This window comes from Cydia splendana, chromosome 10 (genome assembly GCF_910591565.1).
Source record: "Cydia splendana chromosome 10, ilCydSple1.2, whole genome shotgun sequence".
Lineage (NCBI taxonomy): Eukaryota > Metazoa > Arthropoda > Insecta > Lepidoptera > Tortricidae > Cydia > Cydia splendana.
This window is the reverse complement of record NC_085969.1, coordinates 13,022,232-13,044,892: the sequence shown is the minus strand read 5'-3', so window position 1 is coordinate 13,044,892 and position 22,661 is coordinate 13,022,232. Positions and strand designations below refer to the sequence as shown.

The 22,661-nt window shown below is 37.2% G+C and overlaps 3 protein-coding genes and 1 long non-coding RNA gene across 5 annotated transcripts in view; 1 reads left to right on the top strand and 3 right to left on the bottom strand.

The window, feature by feature from the left end:
* Positions 1 to 4,171, bottom strand: part of LOC134794346 (BLOC-3 complex member HPS1) — a 36,855-nt gene extending 32,684 nt beyond the window's left edge. The window contains exons 1-4 of the mRNA XM_063766139.1: positions 4,000 to 4,171; positions 2,372 to 2,518; positions 1,991 to 2,103; positions 1,527 to 1,736 (exon numbers count right to left, since the gene is read on the bottom strand). Of these exons, the coding sequence (XP_063622209.1) occupies positions 1,527 to 1,736; positions 1,991 to 2,103; positions 2,372 to 2,518; positions 4,000 to 4,095 (566 nt within the window). The 5' untranslated portion in view covers positions 4,096 to 4,171. The remainder of the gene's footprint in view (positions 1 to 1,526; positions 1,737 to 1,990; positions 2,104 to 2,371; positions 2,519 to 3,999) is intronic.
* Positions 1 to 19,768, top strand: part of LOC134794343 (ATP synthase subunit s, mitochondrial) — a 242,433-nt gene extending 222,665 nt beyond the window's left edge. The window contains exons 2-5 of one of the 2 annotated variants that reach the window (XM_063766135.1): positions 18,559 to 18,592; positions 18,761 to 19,055; positions 19,213 to 19,476; positions 19,647 to 19,768. In XM_063766135.1, the coding sequence (XP_063622205.1) occupies positions 18,569 to 18,592; positions 18,761 to 19,055; positions 19,213 to 19,476; positions 19,647 to 19,681 (618 nt within the window). In that variant the 5' untranslated portion in view covers positions 18,559 to 18,568 and the 3' untranslated portion in view covers positions 19,682 to 19,768. Of the gene's footprint in view, positions 1 to 18,413; positions 18,593 to 18,760; positions 19,056 to 19,212; positions 19,477 to 19,646 lie in introns of those variants that run through there. The other variant, XM_063766134.1, reaches the window with a different exon arrangement.
* LOC134794347 (uncharacterized) lies at positions 13,200 to 18,313 on the bottom strand. The gene is made up of 3 exons (XR_010144662.1): positions 15,760 to 18,313; positions 14,521 to 15,372; positions 13,200 to 13,694 (listed from the first exon to the last, which is right to left on the bottom strand). It is a non-coding gene; the product is annotated as an uncharacterized LOC134794347 (long non-coding RNA).
* LOC134794334 (dihydroorotate dehydrogenase (quinone), mitochondrial) lies at positions 19,623 to 21,706 on the bottom strand. Its single transcript, XM_063766125.1, has 5 exons — positions 21,510 to 21,706; positions 21,230 to 21,439; positions 20,639 to 21,033; positions 20,106 to 20,443; positions 19,623 to 19,989 (listed from the first exon to the last, which is right to left on the bottom strand). The coding sequence occupies exons 1-5, from the start codon at positions 21,534 to 21,536 to the stop codon at positions 19,778 to 19,780; spliced, it is 1,182 nt and encodes a 393-aa protein (XP_063622195.1). The 5' UTR covers positions 21,537 to 21,706; the 3' UTR covers positions 19,623 to 19,777.
* Between the last annotated feature and the right edge of the window lie 955 nt (positions 21,707 to 22,661).

The window sequence follows — 22,661 nt, the reverse complement described above, 5'->3', positions numbered from 1 at the left end:
ACGGAATTCTTAATTTGAATTTTTTCAGATAAACTGCAATAATAAATATGTTTCTTACTGAGCACATTGAGATTGTCAATTGGTTGGAAAGCCCGTTCGAAATTTAAACTTATTTGCAATATAATAAGGTTGTATTTTGTAGATCTCTCTCATACTTATAGTAGGCTATTTAGAAAAAAATTAATATCCCACAAAAATAAGCAAGCAGAATTAAACTTTGTATCAAAGACATAAGTCATAAATTTCAATGCCAAAGTTTTAACTAAGGATCTTTCTCGCTAAAACTACTCCCTAATATGAAATGACCAGTGTAAGCATCAGTTAGCTAGCCCTAAGCAACCAAAGATCAGGCTGCAGTTGAAAAACTAATAAAGATAAAGTTAAGCTGATAATTTTTCCGCCGTCTCCATGCTTCTTTAAGTTGGGTATTGACTGGTCAGCTGCCTGTTAGCTATAGTTTTCGCGAAAATCGCCAGGACAGAGGTGAAAATTTTTGTATGAAAACTTGCAACTTTAAATGCATTTTTTATCGAAACTATTGCACTCTAAAATGAAGTCAAAATCAGTCCACCGACTCAATTTTTTGCAAGCTTTCTAATGGTACCCCACACGATTCTTACAAATAAAAAAAAATTCAGGCTACCCCTCTCAACCCCCTAAATTTCCCCCTAAAATCTAAAAATGAACATTAATCGTTTAAAAAAAAACTAGTGCAGTGATATACACGCATCAGCTTTCAGCTGCTAGTGTATCAAACAATATAATATAAACTAGGGCCTAAAGAAAGGACGCTTAGCACGACGAATTTCGATCATTGACCCGCTTTGTTCCTATCTCTATCGCTCGTGCGTAATTATAATGTGCGAGCGGGATAGCAATACGCGTGCGATAGAGATAGGAACATGCTGGTCAATTAGGCTTGAGTCGGTCCTGAACTAAGAACTATTAAGAATGAAATCCCATCAAGGACCGAAAGGAACTAAATCTTTTTGCGCGCTCTTAATCGGTCTTTAGGTCCTTTAGTTCAGTGGGATTCGAGAGCGCTTGACTGAGTGAAACGTAAAATAGACGGAACGAAACGGTTGTCAATGTCGCTGGCACGAGTGTGAACGAGATGAAAGAACGACGTGACACTCCTAAGCCCGTAAAATATGAAGGAAAATCAAATATATTTCGACATATTTCACATTTTTAAATTATGTTAAGGTGTTTTAATGTTTAATACCGACACATCGTATCGTACAAGTTGAATTGTATTCAGTTACCAAAGATTGGAAAGAAACCAATGAAAAATCGACTCCTATTCATTCCCGGCTCTCAACGACCGAACTGAACTAAAGGAACTAAAAGACCGAACTAGTTCGTTTGACCGATTGACCGAGAGCGGAGCGCTCTCTGTAGTGACCGAGCAGGCACAAGCCTATGGTCAATGTACCAAATTCCTCGCGCTAAGCGTCCTTTCTTTAGTGGATTGTAGGATCTATGTAGTTCCAGTTTGCGGCTATCCATATCAGTTAAAAATGTACCTTGAATACAACGCGAGCTGTTTGTCCCCCACAAAAAGCATCAGATGGTACTGGCCCTTTATTTGCTTCGAGGCACTCTTGAGCGCGTTCAACGCTGCCCCAGTGGCTCCTGACTCCCCTATGATTCCAGTTGCTCCCGGTATGGAGTCCCCTTTGGTGCGGCTGTCAATAAGCACGGAGAGCCAGTTGCGGTAGACCGGAGACTGGAGTCTAAGGATGAGGTATAATGAACAATTTTAATTAGGTATTTAATCATATAGACTATATAGAGGGGAGGCATTTGCCCAGCAGTGGGACACTATAATGGGCACTATATATTTAAGGATATAATGATACACCAGAGGTTGTGAAACTTTTGGCGGTGGACCCTAAAAAGTTTTACAAATCTCAAATTAGCAGCAATTTTTTGGCAAATAACATTTACTGGTGCATAAAAATAAGATGAGCTCAGTCAAGAAACTTACAAATTAATATTTTGGCCACAGATGTGTTGTACAAAAGTCTTGAGGTCCAGCATTTCTCTTTGGGCATCATCCACTGCCTGCTCACTAATAATCATGAAAATATGGTCCAACCACTGAAAAAAGAAGTGTTACTAGCCAAAAAACTTTGGAAAATCGCTCCTTTTAATAAACTTTAAATTAGATACTACAATTACTACATTCTTCTTTCCCAACCAACTTAAAAAAGGATATTAATGGGCTTCCGGTGGGGTCAATCTGTGTAAAATTATTTTACTACACATTCGCTTTTACTCCCGATTGCATATTGGAAAGCTATTCTTGATGCTGATAAAAACATTAGTTAATCTAGAGTCTTTAGACTATTCTAGACTTATCAATTACCTCATCAAATACAATTGTTGTGTCATCTTTGCATTGCATGGAAGAGTATGTGTTCCCAAACTGCGCAGCCATAACCCGCTGTGATGTAATGATCGGAGACAAGAGTTGTGACACTTTTGAGCCATCTTTTAGGTCTAAGTCACTATGCTGAAAGGTACAATGTTTTTGATTGGTTATTTACACAAGATTACAGTATAAGCCAAGACATGGTGGGAATTGTATCCAATTAATACATAATAACTATAAATTAACAAATTGAAGTAATTAATTGTGAGAATTAGATATTTGGATTTTGTTGGCTCCTACAGAGCCCGCTTAAGTACGAGGCTGTTTGGCGTGAAGGGCTGCTTTGGCGATGCCAAGCTAAACCACTGTATGTCAATGAGAGCTGACTTTCAGCCCACAGTGTACGGGATAGTTGTTCATACCTGATTAACATGTTTTAATGAAATAACATTAAAATCATTGAATTTGTATCTTAGAGTCAGACCAAGCCAACTCTGTATGGCATTTGCAATGACAAAGTGTGGTGATGCTGTTGTCATCATTAATGTTAAATTTCAATAAATTTCTAATCATGAATTAATGATTATTATTACAATTTCTATCTGACATTTCTAATGAGACTCCTCACTTTGTTCTGTTCAAGTAAGTGCAAAGTTAACTTAAGGGGCCCACTGATTAACAGTCTGCCGGACAGTATCGGCCTGTCAGTTAGAACAAAATTTTGACAGTTCCGAACAACTGACAGGCCGATACCGTCCAGCGGACTGTTAATCAGTGGGCCCCTTTAGACTCTAGGACTCTACTAGCATTGGAAACTTACAGGTAATATTTCAAAATGGAAAATTATATTGATAACGAGAATATTTTATGACCCATTACTAACTGCAAATAAATTAACCTTGGCAGGAATGACAGAAATAAATAAAAAAACTTGCCAAGTACGAGTCTGACTCACGCACGAAGGGTTCCGTACCATGACCTAAATAGTGTTTCGTTTTTTAAGTTTATAAAAATGCATATGTTAGTGTATAATATCACGTTTATTATATGGGAGCCCCACGTAAATATTTATTATATTCTGTTTTTAGTATTTGTTGTTATAGCAGCAACAGAAATACATCATCTGTGAAAATTTCAACTGCCTAGCTATCACGGTTCATGAGATACAGCCAGGTGACAGACAGACGGACATATGGGCACAGAATAATTAATAGTACTACCGTACAGAAAGGAAACTTCCTACAAAAACGAAGTTTGACAGCGGTTCAGGGTCGAATCATGCTGTCCCTTTCTAATATATGGCACTATCCCTTTCGGCTATTTAGGGTTGTCAAAAATCAAGTGATTATCTTATCTGTGGTCGTGCACGCAAAAGGAAGTCAAGTGGTGCCAACCCTAATAATTGCTCGGAGCAATGATGAGCCGAGCGGAGCCGAGTTTGACCGAAGTCAGGAGTTTCGCACCCCTGATATGGGTAAAAGAACTGTAGGGAACGGCATCGAACAATATTTACAAGAAACCGATATGATTAGGTGCAAGCTTTAAATACCTTATATCATGAGACGAACAATAGTTAACTAATTAAAACAAACTAAAAACTGGTTTGGTTTGAATGTATGTACCTGTTCGCTCAGCGATTTCATCCGTTCTATGAATTCTTCGTCCCATTTTGAATACAACAAGTCGTTCACATTGTCAAAAATTAATGTTGCTTTCATTTTTAATAATTTTCTAAATAAATATTGATCCTTATCAACAAATAATTCTAAACACACAAGTTCTAGTGAATCTAGATCTAGATGAGATCTAGTGATTGCAAAAGATGTCAATAAACACCCAGCACCATAGACTTATAATATATAGAGACGGTGTCTCAGCGAGCTGTCACTGTTGCCACTTTTGTTTAGTGTACGATTAACAATGAGGCCCACCTTGCTGTAGCCATGTCGATAAAGTCATATCGATAAACTATCGACATTTCTTGCAATTTTAATTTTACTTCAAAGGCTTAACGATACCTAAAATGACCAAAAACGCTTTTATTCTTTATTGTGGTTATCAGATCACAATTTTATAGTCACGCCCCAGCAGGGAACCAAGGGAAAGTTCAGACATTTAATTAAAATACATAAATACCTCCTAAAATAGGTGTTCCGCAATAATTGAATTATATTATTATATTATAATATATTCATTATCCATTAGCATTTCAATTATGTTTATGTTTAACGAAGATATTGAAGCTTCAATTAATCGCTATTTCGTTCCGCTGTGTAGCGTTTATCGATATATAACATGATTAAAATCGACTTTTGACATCCCTAAAAGAGCATACATATACGCTTTTACGCACGCATACACAGCCTGGGCGCATCAAGAAAGGCAACACTTGATTTAAAGTCCACCTTGTCAACAGTATGGTTGTCCTTTTTTGACAAACGGCATTTTTAAAAGAGCGAGGAGAGAGAAATGATACTAGTTGCTGCGCCGTGAAAGAGAACAGAAAACGTTGGGCCCTTGCCCAGACTAGACTTGACATATAACAGCTGTATTTTTCCGGTGATTTTAAAAATGAAATTGCATGAATCCGTTCGTGTGATGCAGTTTTAAGTACGTCTATGAAAAACCAGACAAACATCAAATTAGCCAACTTAAAGTAGCTAACACACTATCGCACCGCACCAAGGTCATTGTGGGACGCACCCATAAGTAAGAGGGAGACAGCGATATCTCTTTCTCCCTCTTACTTATGGGTGCGTCCCACAATGACCTTGGTGCGGTGCGATAGTGTGTTAGCTACTTTAGGTAGACCGCGGTTGTGTATGTGTGCGTAAAAACGTATATGTGTGCTCTTTTATGGATGTGAAAAGTCGATTTTAATCATGTTATATATCGATAAACGCTACACAGCGGAACGCAATAGCGATTAATTGAAGCTTCAATATCTTCGTTAAACAAACATAATTGCAATGCTAATGGATAATTAATATATTATAATATAATAAAATAATTCAATTAGTGCGGAACACCTATTTTAGTAGGTATTTATGTATTTTAATTAAATATCTGAACTTTCCCTTGGTTCCCTGCTGGGACGTGACCTTAGAGGATATAACCAACGGAGACGCCATGTCTAAAATTTTCGGTACAAAATAGTCTGCCGTTTTTTGCGGGGGAAGGGCACATCAAATGTATAGGTACGTCATGTCAGATAAACGTCAGTCCATACCACGGACGTAGAGAGTAAACTGGATAGTGTACACTGGCCAAAAAGTGTGTCCCACAGAACACCGCCTCTAGAAACCTAATATTGGCCATTTTGTTCCCGACGCAAATCACCAAACTGTGAGATGCGGGAGGGGTGCTCACGGCGTTGCGATTGGTCGTTTCAAACATGGCGCGCTGACACGTGCAAGCGTAGGGATGGGACATATTCATTACAGGTAGTGGGTACTGCTACCAGTGATACCGAAATTTATTGTGGTAAAATTGTTACCAATTTAGTATACTTAGAGTAAACTTACTTAATAATTATATTGATTAATTTAATATTTCATTAAGTAATTTAACAATGTACCTGAAATTTTTACTTAACATATTAGGGCATTTCTGCTTAAAGTACCCAGAACATGAATTTTAAAGTTTAGAATTTTTATATTATTTCCACTCAGAATCGCAATCTCTTTTGATACGAGAAAAAAGTGTCGCCGAAATCTCATACAATTATTTTCTTTTGTCCGTTTTATTAAGGTCATAGAAGGTTGTATTGAAAACATATTCAAATGGACCAATAACATATGCCTATTACAAATCAACTCCGAGTTCTCTCGCACTTATTTGAAGTTCATCATCAGGTCCATCTCGAGACATGAGACCTAACTGCTCACCTACAGGATTCTAAAAAACCCATACAACATATGTCTATCACAAACCAACACCGAGTTCCCTCGCACTTCTTTGAAGTTCATCATCAGGTCCATCTCGTGACATGAGACCTAACTGCTCACCTAGAGGATTCTAAAATACTCATACAACATATGTCTATCACAAACCAACACCGAGTTCCCTCGCACTTCTTTGGAGTTCATCATCAGGTCCATCTCGTGACATGAGAGCTAACTGCTCACCTAGAGGATTCTAAAAAACCCAATACAACATATGTCTATCACAAACCAACACCGAGTGCCCTCGCACTTCTTTGAAGTTCATCATCAGGTCCATCTCGTGACATGCGGCCTAACTGCTCCGCTGGCCTAGAGGATTCTAAAAAACTTACACAACATATTACCTATATATTAATTTATGTCTAAAATGGTACAATACGGTATGACGAAGCACGAAGTTTCCGCAGCTGAAAAACCATCATCGTCACATCACTAGTTGAAAGGGAAAGGTATAGCGCATTACATTTTCAAGTTGACGAAAAGGGACGGACATACTTCGCCTCTGCTTACTGACCAGTATAAAATGAACCCCGCGGACAAGAAACATTATTCAATGAAATAATGAATTTGACTTTCCTGTGGGATGTTATTCCATCTGTTTCGTAAGTAGATGTCTTAGATGACTTGCCACACCATTTTACGCTGCAATATCCCATGATTTCCCAATGAATTCAATAGTTTACGATTTATTTTCTTAGACTCGTGCACACTGCTAACAGGTCGTTACGTTGGGCGCAACTGATCGGAGCGGCGCGCGAACAATCTTATATTTGACCTATACACCATACGGGCGGTGACCGCGAGTCGTCCTATAAGCTCGGTCTATAGGGGTTGGTCTGTGGTGTGTCCACATGAGAGGTCAAACCTGAGCCCTCCATCTCTTTCTAATTAGGGTGACCATAAGTCATATGAATGTGGGATATTAGCATAAGATGGAATGTATAGTTTGGCCAGGATCTTTTCTCATTCGTGCATAATCAGAGAGAATCATACTGTATTTTCCCTATGCTAGTATAATTGCCCCAGAAAAGAGATGGATATAGTTTTATTTCTCTTCTGTAAAACGTTTCACACAACCTTACTTAATTTAGTCGTTATAAAGCTTTTAGTCTTTATAAAAGCTGTTACAGATGGGATGGGCGTATTGGATCGCGATCAATGCGATCATGGTTGATTGTGAGGAAGGTGGTCCGCCGTACGTCCATCGTACGTATTGGGTGAAAACCAGCGTAGTGTCTTACAGACACTGCTTAATTATGCTGAGCGGCATCCTATTTGGTGTATGTTTACTGTATTGTTAACTTTATGTTGTACTTACCGTAATGTAGGTATGTTTTTGTACGCCATATAAATATTTTCTATTTCTATTTATTTCTATCAAAGATAAGAGAGAGCGAGACAGATTTCCAGGGTCGGGTAAAACGTTGTAGTTGTACTTGGTAATTCGCAAATCGTATCGATTAAAAACGCTGCCTTCGGTCGTGTTTTAATTTATCACCACTCGTTGCGAATTTAATTCCTACTTTCAACACTTGCAACGCAAATAAATTTATATTATTACTATGCCCACTGGTTATCGATACTAGTCATTTTGTCAATCCCTAGCGTAGCGTAACAATTTATGTTTTTACACGAAATTATTTTGATTATTGACTAAAATGATAAAATATTAGCACACGACGAAATAAAAACTTACTTACATTTAACTGTGTAACCGGCATTCTACACTATTTATGCTCTTCATAATTCATAATTTAACAAAACACCTATCACTATCAATATCATACTCATGGTGTGTTCATATACGTGATGACTTCCCTTTTGCATACTTTAGCTATTCTTTAAGCGTAAGCGTCATCGTAGATCTGTAATTGAAACAAAATTTTCAAATTTGCCGCTTTTGTATACTGACGGAAATGTCGGCCCAACCTATATAGATCGATTACATATATATAAATAGTTAGAATTAACGTTCCAGTAATTAAATATTATGTATAAATATGAGTCTGTAATGTCCAAGGACTTCGGATTTAATTTTTGGCAATTATGTAGCTTTCATTACGTGAACCGAATAATTAAACATGCCGAAATAAGTATATCTTTATTTATTTATTAGTATACTATTTAGGTAAAGTTATTTTTACATTAAGTATGAAATAACAATGTTGTAAGACCGATCCAAATCGTACCGACATCATGGTCACCCTAATCGTCATCAAGTTGGGGATACCAATTATTATTCAAAGTTACTACAATTTCTACCATATTCAATTTACTGTTTTTTTTTGTTGCGCACATGCTTGGCTTAATCAGTTAATAATATTAACATCATAATAATTAACAAATTACTTAAAAGATATCAGAACTGTAATTGGAATATAGCACTAAAATAGTATAAAAAGGTAATGAATTTCATTAGTATATTGATATAATTTCTACCACAATGGTATCTTTTTAATATTGGCAACATGTGCGAGTGAGACACAGGGCTCGGGTTTTTCTATCTCATGTGGACCGTTTTCTCTAGTCTGGTACGAACAACATTCTGTCTCGGTGATAAGGTTCAAATTAGTATGGCAAAAAAAGTGACATCTCGCTCCAGTTTAAACAATATAACTTCATGGTCCATACATATGGTTGACATGTGGTTGACCATTGGCCGCCTATTTTCGACAGAGGGGAACGCCTGTTAATGGCGTCTCCATTGTTAATTACTCCGAGGACGTGACTATAAAATTGTGATCTGATAACCACAATAAAGAATAAAAGCGTTTTTGTTCATTTTAGGTATCGTTAAACCTTTTAAGTAAAATTAAAATTGCAAGAAATGTCGATAGTTTATCGATATGACTTTATCGAGATGGCTACAGCAAGGTGGGCCTCATTGTTAATCGTACACTAAACAAAAGTGGTCCCACTGACAGCTCGCTTGGAAGGTATCTCTGTATATTATTATATCTATGTATTAGCGCTTTGCCCAAGGGCCCAACGTTTTCTGTTCTCTTTCACGGCGCAGCAACTAGTATCATTTCTCTCTCCTCGCTCTTTTAAAAATGCCGTTTGTCAAAAAAGGACAACCATACTGTTGACAAGGTGGACTTTAAATCAAGTGTTGCCTTTCTTGATGCGCCCAGGCTGTGTATGTGTGCGTAAAAGCGTATATGTGTGCTCTTTTAGGGATGTGAAAAGTCGATTTTAATCATGTTATATATCGATAAACGCTACACAGCGGAACGAAATAGCGATTAATTGAAGCTTCAATATCTTCGTTAAACATAAACATAATTGAAATGCTAATGGATAATGAATATATTATAATATAATAATATAATTCAATTATTGCGGAACACCTATTTTAGGAGGTATTTATGTATTTTAATTAAATGTCTGAACTTTCCCTTGGTTCCCTGCTGGGGCGTGACTATAAAATTGTGATCTGATAACCACAATAAAGAATAAAAGCGTTTTTGGTCATTTTAGGTATCGTTAAGCCTTTGAAGTAAAATTAAAATTGCAAGAAATGTCGATAGTTTATCGATATGACTTTATCGACATGGCTACAGCAAGGTGGGCCTCATTGTTAATCGTACACTAAACAAAAGTGGCAACAGTGACAGCTCGCTGAGACACCGTCTCTATATATTATAAGTCTATGGCTTTGCCTCTCGCAGTAGTATTATATCTGTGTTAGTGCCCTCCTGCCCTCACCACGGCCCTCCCGGCCAAAGATTATATAATCACTACGTTTTAAGAGACGGGACTTCCATACTAGCGACTGGAATCAGTTTTTGTGAGTTTGGTTCAAAGAATATAATACTCACTAGGAGAAGAACGGTAACTCCATACAAAAAAATGTCCCCAACCGTTTATATGTTTATACTAGTGGCGCCATCGTTGTGTACCAATGGAACTAAAGCTGACAACCGATTTAGCCTGGCGGGTATTGGTAGGTATAGGTAGTAATTCTGTTGATAAACATATTTGTTATCTTCATATCACGAAATATATGAAAGATGCAAGTATGAGTTGTTAAAATAAAAATATGTAAAAGGATTTTTTTAACTAATTTAATATCATTAATTTAAAATACATTCCGACGGTTCGACGGTCCACAGGTAACAGAGGAAAATGTGTGTTCACCTGTGTCAAAATTACAATGTGTAAATCTAACTTAAATGATTTTTTTCTATATATTATATTCTTGAATAATAAAATTAAGTCTTCCTTTACAACATATTTGATCCACTACCTGCATCTGAAAACATTTAATCATTAAAACAGACACACATACATTTTCTTATATTTTAGGTTAAAATCTTAAATAATTACTAGAATCCTAAAATATATTATATAATGTCCATTCCATTAATGCACAGTTAGATAATTTTCCACTAAAAATATTCGGAGAAATAATTATAGTCATGTTGCATGCAAGTTATTCAGGAAATTCACTAATTTTATTGTACTATTTACATTGATAAAAAAAATAGGCTGCAGCTATCGATACTTGTAGTACATCCCTAGTTCACAATGAAAGTGGATATGAAATATCTAATTTTCGATGTGTTTATAGCCTGCTACACCAAAATAAGGCTAAAGGTATCTAAAGCAATACATACCTGTCTTCATCTAATGGAAATTTCGTGATTAACTTCCTTTTTTGCGATTTTCGCGAGCGTATCGATATTTAACACTAAGGCCCCGTTCGCACGGCAGCTTTTTCAACGCGCGTTAAAAAAGCGTTTGAATGACACCAATGGATAGCCATGTATGTATTCACACGAAGGCGGTTTTTAAGCGCGGCGCTTTTTTATCGAGCACTGTTCGATTTTCGGCGTTGAGCGTTGGCGTCAAATTGAATAGAGCATACGGAACTCCGTGTATCTGTTCTCACAAGCGTTTTTTTTTTTTTTTTTTTTTTTTTTTTTTCTGGCTTACTCCCTGGAATTTTGCACAGGGTGGATTTGCCAATGTCGGTGTTGACTTTCACACGTGAGGAGAATGTTCGGTATAATAATTTTGCATTTTTGGGAGGATGTAGTCGGGGAAACCTAAAAACAAATAATTGTTATGAACATCACAGACAAACACATGACGAATACAACGATTAGCAAAAAAGCGGGAAGCGGATGACAGAACGTTAGTAGTGCCAACATGAAGGAAGTGGAAGAGAAGAAAACGATATATATAATATAGAAATATAGAGTTTAGAATAAAACGAGTATAGATTGACATGAATTATACGCATTAAATTAGAAGAGATAAGACAATAATTAGAGTTTTATGTTATTTGTTTGTAAATATTTAATTAGAATAGAAGTTAGCTTAGTATCCATGTGGCAAAGAAGCGAGCTAAAGCATATAGGTCGTGGAACATTTTCGGGTAGTACATCGTATAGTGAGTAGCTACATTTTGTACAAGCAAAGAAGATGTGGTCCAAGTTGCCCTCATCCAACCCACATTCACACAATGAGTTCGCACGGACACCAATCATAGCCAGAAATAACGGAGTACATACTTTGCCTAAGCGTAAACGGCAAATGGTGGATATTACCCACTTTGGAGAAGTACGGAATCGATAGAACCATGGTTTTCGAGTTCACAAGCGTTAAAAAAGCGCCGGCGCTGCTGTCAGTTGGCTGTCAAGTGTCAATTTTTGGTGTCAATCGTCAAGATTATTATTAGTTTCACCTTAAAAATGTCAACTTATGCTTACAAATTCCTGAAATATTCAAGCTATATTCAAATAATACGTCGTAATAGCAAATAAAGTATGGCTTTGCTGAGATGCGTACGTGGCATTACGACTCACAAGTGATTTTTAAGCGTTCATATGAACACAAATATTGGAAACGGTAAAAAAGCGCCAACGTCGGGTTCTAACGCAACGCTTTTTAAGCTGTCGTGCGAATGGGGCCTTAATGTCGCGCCAAGCGCGATGTAAGTTGGTAAGTGGTATCAACTAGGACACTTTGTCATGTGGCAACACTGCCACACTGACAGCTGACAGTTCCGATGGCGGGAAAAAGCACGATGGCGATGGCGCCATTAGAGAAGAAATGAAGGTACGTGCAGGAAGCGTAGGACGGCGCTGGGTGTACTGAGTCGGTACATGGTGCGCCTCCACGCGGTAACGGGAGCCTGCCCCGGTGAGTGTTTGTCCTGGGTGACGACCCAGGTGAGCCGACACAGGTAGTACCCAATGGTGATGACGCTGACCAGAGTGAGGACCTAGCTAGAGCAAGGAAGTCCCAGTGATCCCGTTGAACTAATGGATACCCAGGATTTGAGCATGCCTACAGAGCCGCGATGACAAGCAACAAAGCAATGTGGCTGACAGTTGATAAATAGCACTGACGTTTTATTTTGTTTTTTTTTTGGCTATGGCTAGGTCACCAAATTCCATACAAAAGCTGTTTTTGTTCCTAGTTGCGTCAGCCGCTCCCGGCCTTCACGTTTCAAACGAGGGTCTGAAAAAAGCGCGGGAAACGTGAAACGTGGCGGTTGTGTGTTTTGGTTTCTCGTACATTTAATTCAATTTAAGATCAAGGAATTGGTAATTTGTATATATTTTAGATAGTATTACATGTAAATATTTTTGTTTTCTGTATATATTGTGACATTCACTCATATTAGGTAAGTCTTTTGTAATTCTTCACAATGGGGGAGGATGATCCTCCCGACCCTGGAGGAGAAAACCTCCAGGTTGGTATAAATATTGAAATAGAATCTAGCATGGATACTGATACATCTGTAAATAATAAAAATGATTTAAAAAGAAAAGTATATAAAAATAAGAGGTGTAAAGATTGTAACAAAAAGAGAAAGCGAAATGCTGGTGGGGAATATGTTTGCGAGTGTGAAATTGTACAGAAGACCCAAGCTCATTCTATAACAAATACTGACACAAATAAAGTAGTTTCTGATATTCAAACAACAAAAGTTGGCAGAAATTTATTTTCAACAGCTGATGTTGCACCGTTTACGGTGCATGTTCAATTAAAACAAACTGATCCTAACTCGTCCCTGCACCCGGTGTCTTTTGGTAGGTTCTTAGTAAAAAACGGCTTCAAAAATATTATAAATGGCAGCGTGAAACGTATTGGTAGGACAAGAATTTCCATGGCTTTTGCAAATCATATCGATGCTAATTTGTTTGTAACCAATCCTCAACTTGACAACGAAAATTTAACAGCATACATACCATCATTTACAGTAACGCGCATGGGCCTAGTCCGTGGTATTCCATCACAGTGGTCGGAGGAGGAAATAGTGTCCAACATTTCCGTGCCCACTGGGTGTGGAAAAGTACTTAAAGTTCGGCGTTTGAATCATAGAGTTACAGTTAATGGTGCCGTTTCGTGGCAACCCTCTGAAACAGTTGTCCTAACTTTTGATGGTCAAGTTTTACCAAAACGGGTATTCTCATGCTACAACTCACTGCCTGTCGAACTGTATATCTTTCCCACAATCCAGTGCTTCAACTGTACTAAATTTGGTCATACGAAAACTAATTGCAGATCTAAACCCAAGTGCTTTAAGTGTGGTCAATTGCATTCCGGTCATACCTGTTCAGTGGAGGAGGACGATGCCGTTTGCTGCCTTTGCAATGGTTTCCATTTCGCCACGAACAGGGCTTGCCCGGAACACAAGAGACAGAAGGATATTAAAGTAACTATGGCTAACAATTGTATTTCTTATGGTGAGGCTGTTAAATTACATCCAGCTGCTTCAAAATCATTTGCCGATGTCCTTCTGACACAATCACCGCAACAGCCACAGTCTCAGCCAAATTTACATCGCAGTGTCAATAATCCAGCCCCGGGTACAACCATGCAGTCACACAATTATAAAAAGACAACTTTTTTGAAACCACGTACAGTTAAAAAACTTATAACAACAGGGTATGATGCAGCAGCTCACAATGCTTTAGTTAAAGAATATATCATTCCATCTCCTCAAAATGGCTGTGCACTACAGCAAGAGTCTCCTAAAGATAATGTTTCAGTAGCTGAGGAAATACAAGCGTTAATTAATCATTTATCTCAGCCTAATGTAAGAATACCGTCCCACGTTGCCCCCATGCTTGAAGAACTTGTCTCAACTATTAAAAATAATGGCCAAAATTATACAGTGGAACTGCAGAAGTGTAATAAATAAAAAACAAGATTTAATTTATTTATTAAACAAATTTCAACCATTTGTTTTTGCCCTCTCTGAGACATGGCTCAAGCCTGGGGCTCTTCTTAGAGTCACGGGATATTCATGTCTCAGAGAGGACCGTCCTTCGCGACCTGGCACTCCTGGCGGATGGGGCGGAGTAGCTCTACTTGTCAGGAATTCCATATCATATTCACCTTTTCATCTTCCATCCCATAGCGATGATTTTTCAATTGTTGCTGCCATTGTAAATAACATCTGTATCATTTCTGTATATATTCCTCATCCATCATCATCTATTTTTGTTGAGCTTGAACAAATAATTTCTTCTCTTCCTAGGCCTGTTTTAATTTTAGGAGATTTTAACTCACATCACCAGGTTTGGGGTAGTTCATCATCTAATTATAATGGAGATCGGCTCATTCATATCATAGACCAACACAATCTTTGTGTTTTAAACAACGGTTCTCCAACCCGCCGAACAGCTCCAACAGAGTCAATTAGCGCTATTGATTTATCAATTTGTTCAGTTGATCTTGCGGCTTCTCTCACTTGGCATACTCTGGAATCAACATATGGGAGTGATCACTACCCTATCATTATTACATTTCCATCTTCTATTCCGCCATCTCCAAAACCTAGCCCTAGGCTTAAGTATAATTTAAGTAATGTTGATTGGAAACTTTTCAAAACCCATGTAGAGGAGAAATTGTTGTGTTTACCGTCCATAGATGATAGTAATGTAGTTAGTTGTTCAGTTGCATTAGCTCAGATAATGACCGAAGCAGCTGATGAAATTTTCCCGGTTAAAAACAGTGCATCAGGTAAAATACCTTCTCCGCCTTGGTGGGATGATGATTGCACTCAAGCAATCAGAAACCGTAAGGAGGCTGAAAGAAAATATAGTCATTTTATGACAAATGAAAATTTTGAGACATACATGCAAGTTGCTCGTGAGACTAAAAAATTGTTGCGAAAGAAAAAGTTCGAAGGCTGGAAGCGATTTTGTTTGTCTCTTAGTCCTAGCGTAAAACCATCCATAGTATGGAATAATATTAAAAGATTTAGACATGCTTTCAATGAGTCCTCTAGACAGATCCTTCCTCCTAACCTTGCTACACAGTTTATGGATAGATTAGCACCTGCTTCCGTCCCCGAAGAATATGTATTTCACCCTGCTGCCTTTTCATTTGACTCATGCTATTATAATACTTTAAATGGGCCTTTTAAAATGGAGGAGTTAAAAGCTGTATTAAGTGGTTTAAAAGATACTTCACCTGGGGAAGATGGAGTTCCTTATTCCTTTTTAGCAAATGCCAGTGATGGTATTCTTTCTTATTATCTAAATATAATAAATTCTGTTATCCAGTCTGGTAATATTCCTGATTCTTGGAGATCTCAAATAGTTATTCCTATTTTAAAGCCGTTCAAACCAGTGTCAGATGTTTCTTCTTATCGTCCAATTGCCCTTTCCTCAGTATTTGTTAAAGTAGCAGAACATTTAGTTAAAAACAGATTAGAATATTTTGTAGAAAAAAACCAATTACTTTCTCATAGTCAATTTGGCTTCCGAAAAGGTAGGTCTACTTATGATAGCTTGGGTATTTTAATTTCAGATATTCGATTGTCATTTTCTAGAAATGAGTCTATAGTAGCTGCTTTTCTTGACATAAGCGCCGCTTATGATAATGTCTTAGTCTCAGTGTTACAAGCAAAACTTCACAAATTAGCTATACCAGTAATGTTAACCAATTTCATAATAAACCTTTTATCAGAAAGGTCCATTAGCCTTCTCATAGATGACAACAATAGGATTTCCCGCTTAGTGTGGAGAGGCCTTCCCCAAGGATCCGTATTAAGTCCTTTGCTATATAATATCTACACATTTGATTTAGAATCATCCTTAAATGACACGGTTAGAGTCTTGCAATATGCTGATGATTTATTATTATATTCGCCAAACCTTTCTATTGAACAAGCCAGTAGATCAGTCACTTCTTCTTTGGGCTTATTGAAGTTATGGTTAGATTCAAATGGTCTGCAACTTTCAGTGCATAAAAGTGTTGTAGTTTTGTTTACTAGAAGAATGTTTCCTCCTCCGATCAATGTGCAATTTAATAACTGCTCCATTTCCATTAAAGATAAAACCAAATTCCTAGGTGTTATTTTAGATAATAAATTAACGGGTCTTCCACATTGTGATCACATAGTTTCTAAATGTGAAAAAAATATTAATATCCTCAGGTGTGTTTCAGGAGTTTGGTGGGGTTCACATCCTTTTTGCATGAAACTCATGTATAATGCCTTGATTAGAAGTATTTTAGATTATGGGACATTTTTGTTAGAGCCAGGATATGTAGCTGGCTTCCAAAAACTAGATCGCATTCAATCCAAAGCACTCAGATTGATTTGTGGGGCCATGAATTCAAGCCCTATCAATGCCATGCAAGTTGAGTGTGTTGAGCCTCCACTTCATTTACGACGCCAATATCTTAGTGATAGATTTATTTTCCGTTGTTCCCAATTCTCTAATCACCAACTCTGGATTATCCTGTCTAACCTTGTGCTTCAAATAACTACTTCCAACTATTGGAAACACAAGAGTCCTCCTTGTTTAGTAAAAAGCTTTCAAAAACTTAAATCTATATCAGCTCCCACTGTTAGCTCTTCAACACTTCCCATTTTCCAATATGAATATGATTCTCTGACACTTATTCCTCCAGTTCTCCTCGATATTGGTGTCTCCAAGAATGATGTTGAACAAAATCAACAATTCCTGGGATTCATTGGAACAGATGGCCTGGGTGCTCATCATATGTACACAGATGCTTCTAAGACGTCAGAGAATGGTTGTGTTGGCATTGGTGTTCTCCACACCCAATCTAATATTTACCAAAAAATAAAGTTGCCACCAGAATCCTCTGTGTACAGTGGTGAGTGCTTTGGAATCCTGAAAGCAATAGAGTTCATCATTATAATGCATCTCAAAAAAACAATTATTTTCTCAGATTCCCTAAGTTCACTACAGGCAATATGTAAATTTCCTTTCAAATCTAAATCTAATAACCCAATTATTTATCAAATCCGTAGCCTATTGTTAAAATGTCACATTAAAGGGTATTCGGTTTCCATTGCCTGGATCCCTGGACACAGAGGGATTAAAGGTAATGAAAGGGTGGATGATTTAGCTCGAGATGCCATTAGTTGTGGGGACATGTTTCCGTTTAAGAATGTTGCTGAAGACCTGTTGGCACTGCCTAAATTATACCTACGAAAGGAATGGAGGAATTTATGGACATCTGGTGCAGGTGCTGCTGCGTTACATTATCGAAGCATTCAAAAATCAATTCCTGCCAAACCTTGGTTTGCTAAAATCTCTCTGCCAAAACCTGCAACTAGTATGTTAATTCGAATGAGATTGGGTCACGTATGTACACCGGAACACCTCAAACTACTAAATCGCGTGGCCAGTTCTGCATGTACTTGTGGAGCTGATCCCGCTGATCTTAACCATATATTCTTTGCATGTAAACTTTATGATCGTTCTATACTATTAAGACAGCTGTCAGATTTTAAAGTTCCGTTTCCCACATCTATTACAACACTCCTGTATATTAATGATTCTTCTCCATATATATTTAAATCATTGTATTCATTTATTTCACGTCATAACATTAAACTCTAACTGCCTATAATTTACCTTTTCCTGATCCTTTTCCAAAATTCCGTCTTACCCGTTATAATGTAATCCTTTAATTCCGTTTCCCTGCTTTACTCGTCTGGCTGAATGCGCCAGGAGCGCGATGCCAAAAAAAAAAAAAAAAAAAAAAAAAAAAAAAAAAAAAAAAAAAAAAAAAAAAAAAAACGAGGGTCTACCGCGAAAACGAAAACGCGACGAACGAGAGCGATATAGAGATTAGAGAAGCCGAAGACGGTTTCCGATGGTGACGGTAGGCCCTCTGTTTTGTACTTGCGGATATTTTGACGTATAACTATTCAATAACATCGCATTACATCATCGCCAGCAATCGCCGGTATTTGACTGTACTTATCAAATTTTTGTAGTTTACGTTATTCTCTGCTAAGATGTGGACTGTAGCCTCACGCTTCGTAAGTACAGCCAGTTCCCTAACATAAGTATCAAGTATCCACTTTTCTGTATGACGTGACTACTAATATATGAACCAAATTCATAAAAACCACAACTACGCAGTTGTTGGTCATTTAAGCGTAGCGTTTCCAATAAAACATCGAGTCTTCTCTTCTTTCATTTCGCAGACATTACGATGCCCAACGCTTACAGTGAAAGCAGCTCAAGCCAATCAAGTCAGATGTTTCTGGGAATATGTTAATATGATGTTTAATAAGCCAGACGCAGAGCGTATAAAAAAAGTTGGTCCTGACCGTGCGTGCGCTGAATGGGTGCTACGGAACGGGGGCACCGTCGAATGGGTTGGAGGGCAGAAGCTTGCAGACTACAATCTGCTGCCAGCTAATGACCAACCAGTCCCAAGACTGGCAGTAATTGATGCTACAAATTCATCAATATCACATTATGGTTTCTCTCATTTAAGTATGTATTTTGCCAAACAATGAATCACTTGCAAAAATGCCATTACATTGTCCCAAAATACATTTTTGCAAGTGACTCACTAGCAACTACGGCTATTCTATGCTCAATTGGAATTATTTGGCGATTTTGTTTTAAAGATTTAATTTTATTTTTTCAGTTGGATGCATCAAACTGTATAAGATTATACTTCACAAAAGTTCATATATTGAAGACAGAGCATTGAAGGGTTTATCACATAGTAAAGACTCATTAACTCACTTACAAGTCTCAGATATAGCTGATGTCAGTGACGCTGGACTCAAGGATTTAAAAGATTGCCACAATCTACAAAAATTGGTGCTGTTTGATTTGAAAACTGTAAATGACTTGGAAGAGTGTAAACAGTACTTGGCATCACAGTTACCTAACTGTAAAATACAAGGTAAATAAGATCATTTATTTGATTTGTGTATTGACTTGCACGCATTCAGGCTAAGTCTCTCATAATGATATTATACCTAAACATAAAATCCCAAATACAGTAAAACAAAGTTTTCTTAAATCATTATTTTTTATTATTTGTTTCAAACTTTCTGACATTGATATTTACAGGAGCACCTGAGGTAACAAAAGAAAAGCCATCATAGATGGAATGTTTTACAATGAAGTCAGCACAAAAAACCAATACATTGTTAAAATGGACTGATAAGTAATAAATATTAAAATAAATCAAACCACTTTTGTCATTTAACACCTTTACCAATGGCTTCATTGACATTCCTGTAACCATTTTTGTGTAGGAGGTCAGCAAGCTCTTGTTTGATCTTATTGACTATGGGAGGTCCATGGTATATTAAAGCTGTGTAAATTTGTACTGTACTAGCACCTGCCAAGATCTTCTCATATGCATCTTGGCCACTGAAAATACCTCCTACTCCTACTATTGGCACTTTACCTGAAAATATAAACAAAAACTGTTAATATCGTAAGATGATAAGGTTCTGGCCATTCTTACTGTTTGCAGAATTGTAGATTGATTGCAATTAAGCAACTTGGACTAACTAAACTAACCCTGGGTTAATTTATACATCTCTTTGATCATTTCTGTTGATTTGCTAGCCAATGGTTTTCCACTGAGACCACCTGGCTCTTGGGACACATCTTGGTGTACCAGTTGTGGCCTGTCTATTGTTGTGTTTGAAATGATAAGTCCATCAACTTGACTTCCTTTCTTAGAGATAACTGCTGCAACATCCTTTTTATCTTGTTCTGTCAGGTCTGGCGCCAACTTAAGCAATAGGGGTATGTTTTTCTTGGGAACCATTTCATTTCTTACTTTATTAACCTCGGTTAATAATTTTGAAAGTTCATCCTTTGCCTGTAGTGATCTTAAACCGGGTGTGTTTGGGCTGAAACAAAATAAATATAATGATTATGAAAGATATAAACAGAGACAAAAAGCAATAGGTAAACTATATTTGAAGATCATTATTTTTGCATAAATAAAAGCATTATCATGTATTCTAGCAACATGAATGCTAAGTTTGACACCTGTACTTAAGTAAGTATTCGCAAATTATATACTTTTAGCATTTTTTTTATACCTGCTAACATTGATGACAAAATAGTCAGCAACATTCCAGAACTTCTGTATACCCAAACAGTAATCTTTTACAGGGTTATCAGAAAGCTTGTTCATTCCTAGATTAATGCCAAGCAGTGTACTAGCCAACAGTGACTTATCCAGATCTTTTATTTTATTATACACATTGTCATGGCCTTCACTATTGAATCCATATCGGTTAATGACTGCCTTGTCCTCTGGCAGACGAAAGACACGAGGCTTTGGATTCCCCGGCTGGGGGAGAGGAGTGACAGATCCTATTTCCACCATGCCAAAGCCAGCATTTTTCAGGCCTATCACAGCATCTCCATGCTTGTCAAAACCAGCAGCAATACCAATTGGGTTAGAGAGTTTGTTGTTCAAGAATTCAGTTTTCTGTAAAGTTAAAAATAATCAATTTTGGGTATTTTTTAAATTTATCTTTAATGAATGCAAAACTACAGATTACTAGTCTGTGCAGAAAGAGAAGAGTCATGAAATGTATGGGATCCAAAACATTCTATGACTCTTCTCTTTCTGCACAGACTCTAGTTAAGAAAAAAATGATAGTACTATTAGAGTAGTAACTTACTAAAACACCTGAATCACTGTCACTTTGAGCTGGGAACAGACCATATTTAAAGGCAGATACTCCAATTGTGTGCGCCAATTCAGGGTTGAGAAGTTGACTTAGGGGTTGCAGCACATTCTCATAGTAACCATTGAAGTCTTTCTTCATATAAATAAATTGGTATGCCAGAGAGCCTCCCAAAGTCAGGTAACATAATGACTTAATTTTCTTCTGTAAAAACCAGAAAGTGTCGTAAATCATCTCGGCATTGTAGTATATGAACAGAAGAAAATGTACTCACTCCTGCTTTATTCCTGGCGGAATTCATGTTGTCTCATGAGAAACCTTGGCTGGTATGTTTACAAATTATTATAATTCTTATGATGACTGAAGTAGTGTCGGAAAGGCAAACTTGCTCACAAATGAGTTAAAACTATAGTTAATATAGGTACCATTCAAAATAAGATTTATGTTTATTTACATCCCTAAAAATTCTAATAGTGATTAGTGTCAAGTCAATTGATTTTTTTAATGTCTTTTTCAAAGAGCATATAATCCAAAGAATATAATACTCACTAGGAGAAGAACGATAACTCCATACAAAAAAATGTCCCTTTCAAAAGTTCGTTTATACTACTAGCGCTCTGGTAGGATACCATTGTAATTAGAATTGACAACCCGTTTAGCCTAGCGGGTATTGGCAGTAATCCAGTTCAGGAAGCTAATGGTCCTGGGTTCGAATCCCAGAGAGGGAATTTCTTTTTGTATTTTTTTCTTTTTTGTTGGGGTCAGGTTTTTAAGAGCCCATCAACGTGCACACTAGCGCCACTGCTGAATACATTAAACTAGTTTTTATGTTATTGGATTCGTCAATCTACCCGTCCAAAGTTAAAACGGCCGTTTTTGTTTTGAGCTCATAGATCGACGAATCCAGCAACATAAAATCTAGTTTGATGTATTCAAAAGGTACCTAAATACACAATACAGTCCGTAGCGGCCCCTTTTTTAAATACATGTCGTTAAATTTAAATAATCACGATTATTTAGCAGTGGCGCTAGTGTGCACGTTGTTGGGCTCTGAAATTAGCATTTCACAAATAAGTAAAAAAATACGTTAAAAGATAATGATTAGGTACTATATTCAGAAATTCGTGAAATATAAAAGGTAACAAAAAGTTACGTATTATTAAGATATAAATATTTACGTTGTTATTACATCTATCCGGTTATCGGACATTTTCTGCTTCACAGCTCCGCGCAGCGTTCTTGGTCACCGGGAAACTAGTTTGGATATGCGGCAGATACGTGCCCTTCTGAGCTTTTTCCAAGAAATCATATGACGGCCCAGGATTATATTATTATCTCACGCTCAAGCCATCTGCTGATTCACTTTCTAAAACAAAATAGTCAAAAAATTAAACAATATAATCTATCTTCCTAATTACTAACGTCG

Bases quoted from the DNA above. Each gene is read 5' to 3' on its own strand.
- LOC134794334 (XM_063766125.1), bottom strand. From the start codon at position 21,536: ATGAATTCCGCCAGGAATAAAGCAGGA. The intron at 20,444-20,638 runs GTATAAAAAAAA...ATTTTGTTTCAG, and splicing joins TTTGTCATCAATGTTAGCAG to CCCAAACACACCCGGTTTAA. The intron at 19,990-20,105 runs GTTAGTTTAGTT...TTATATTTTCAG, and splicing joins GATGTATAAATTAACCCAGG to GTAAAGTGCCAATAGTAGGA.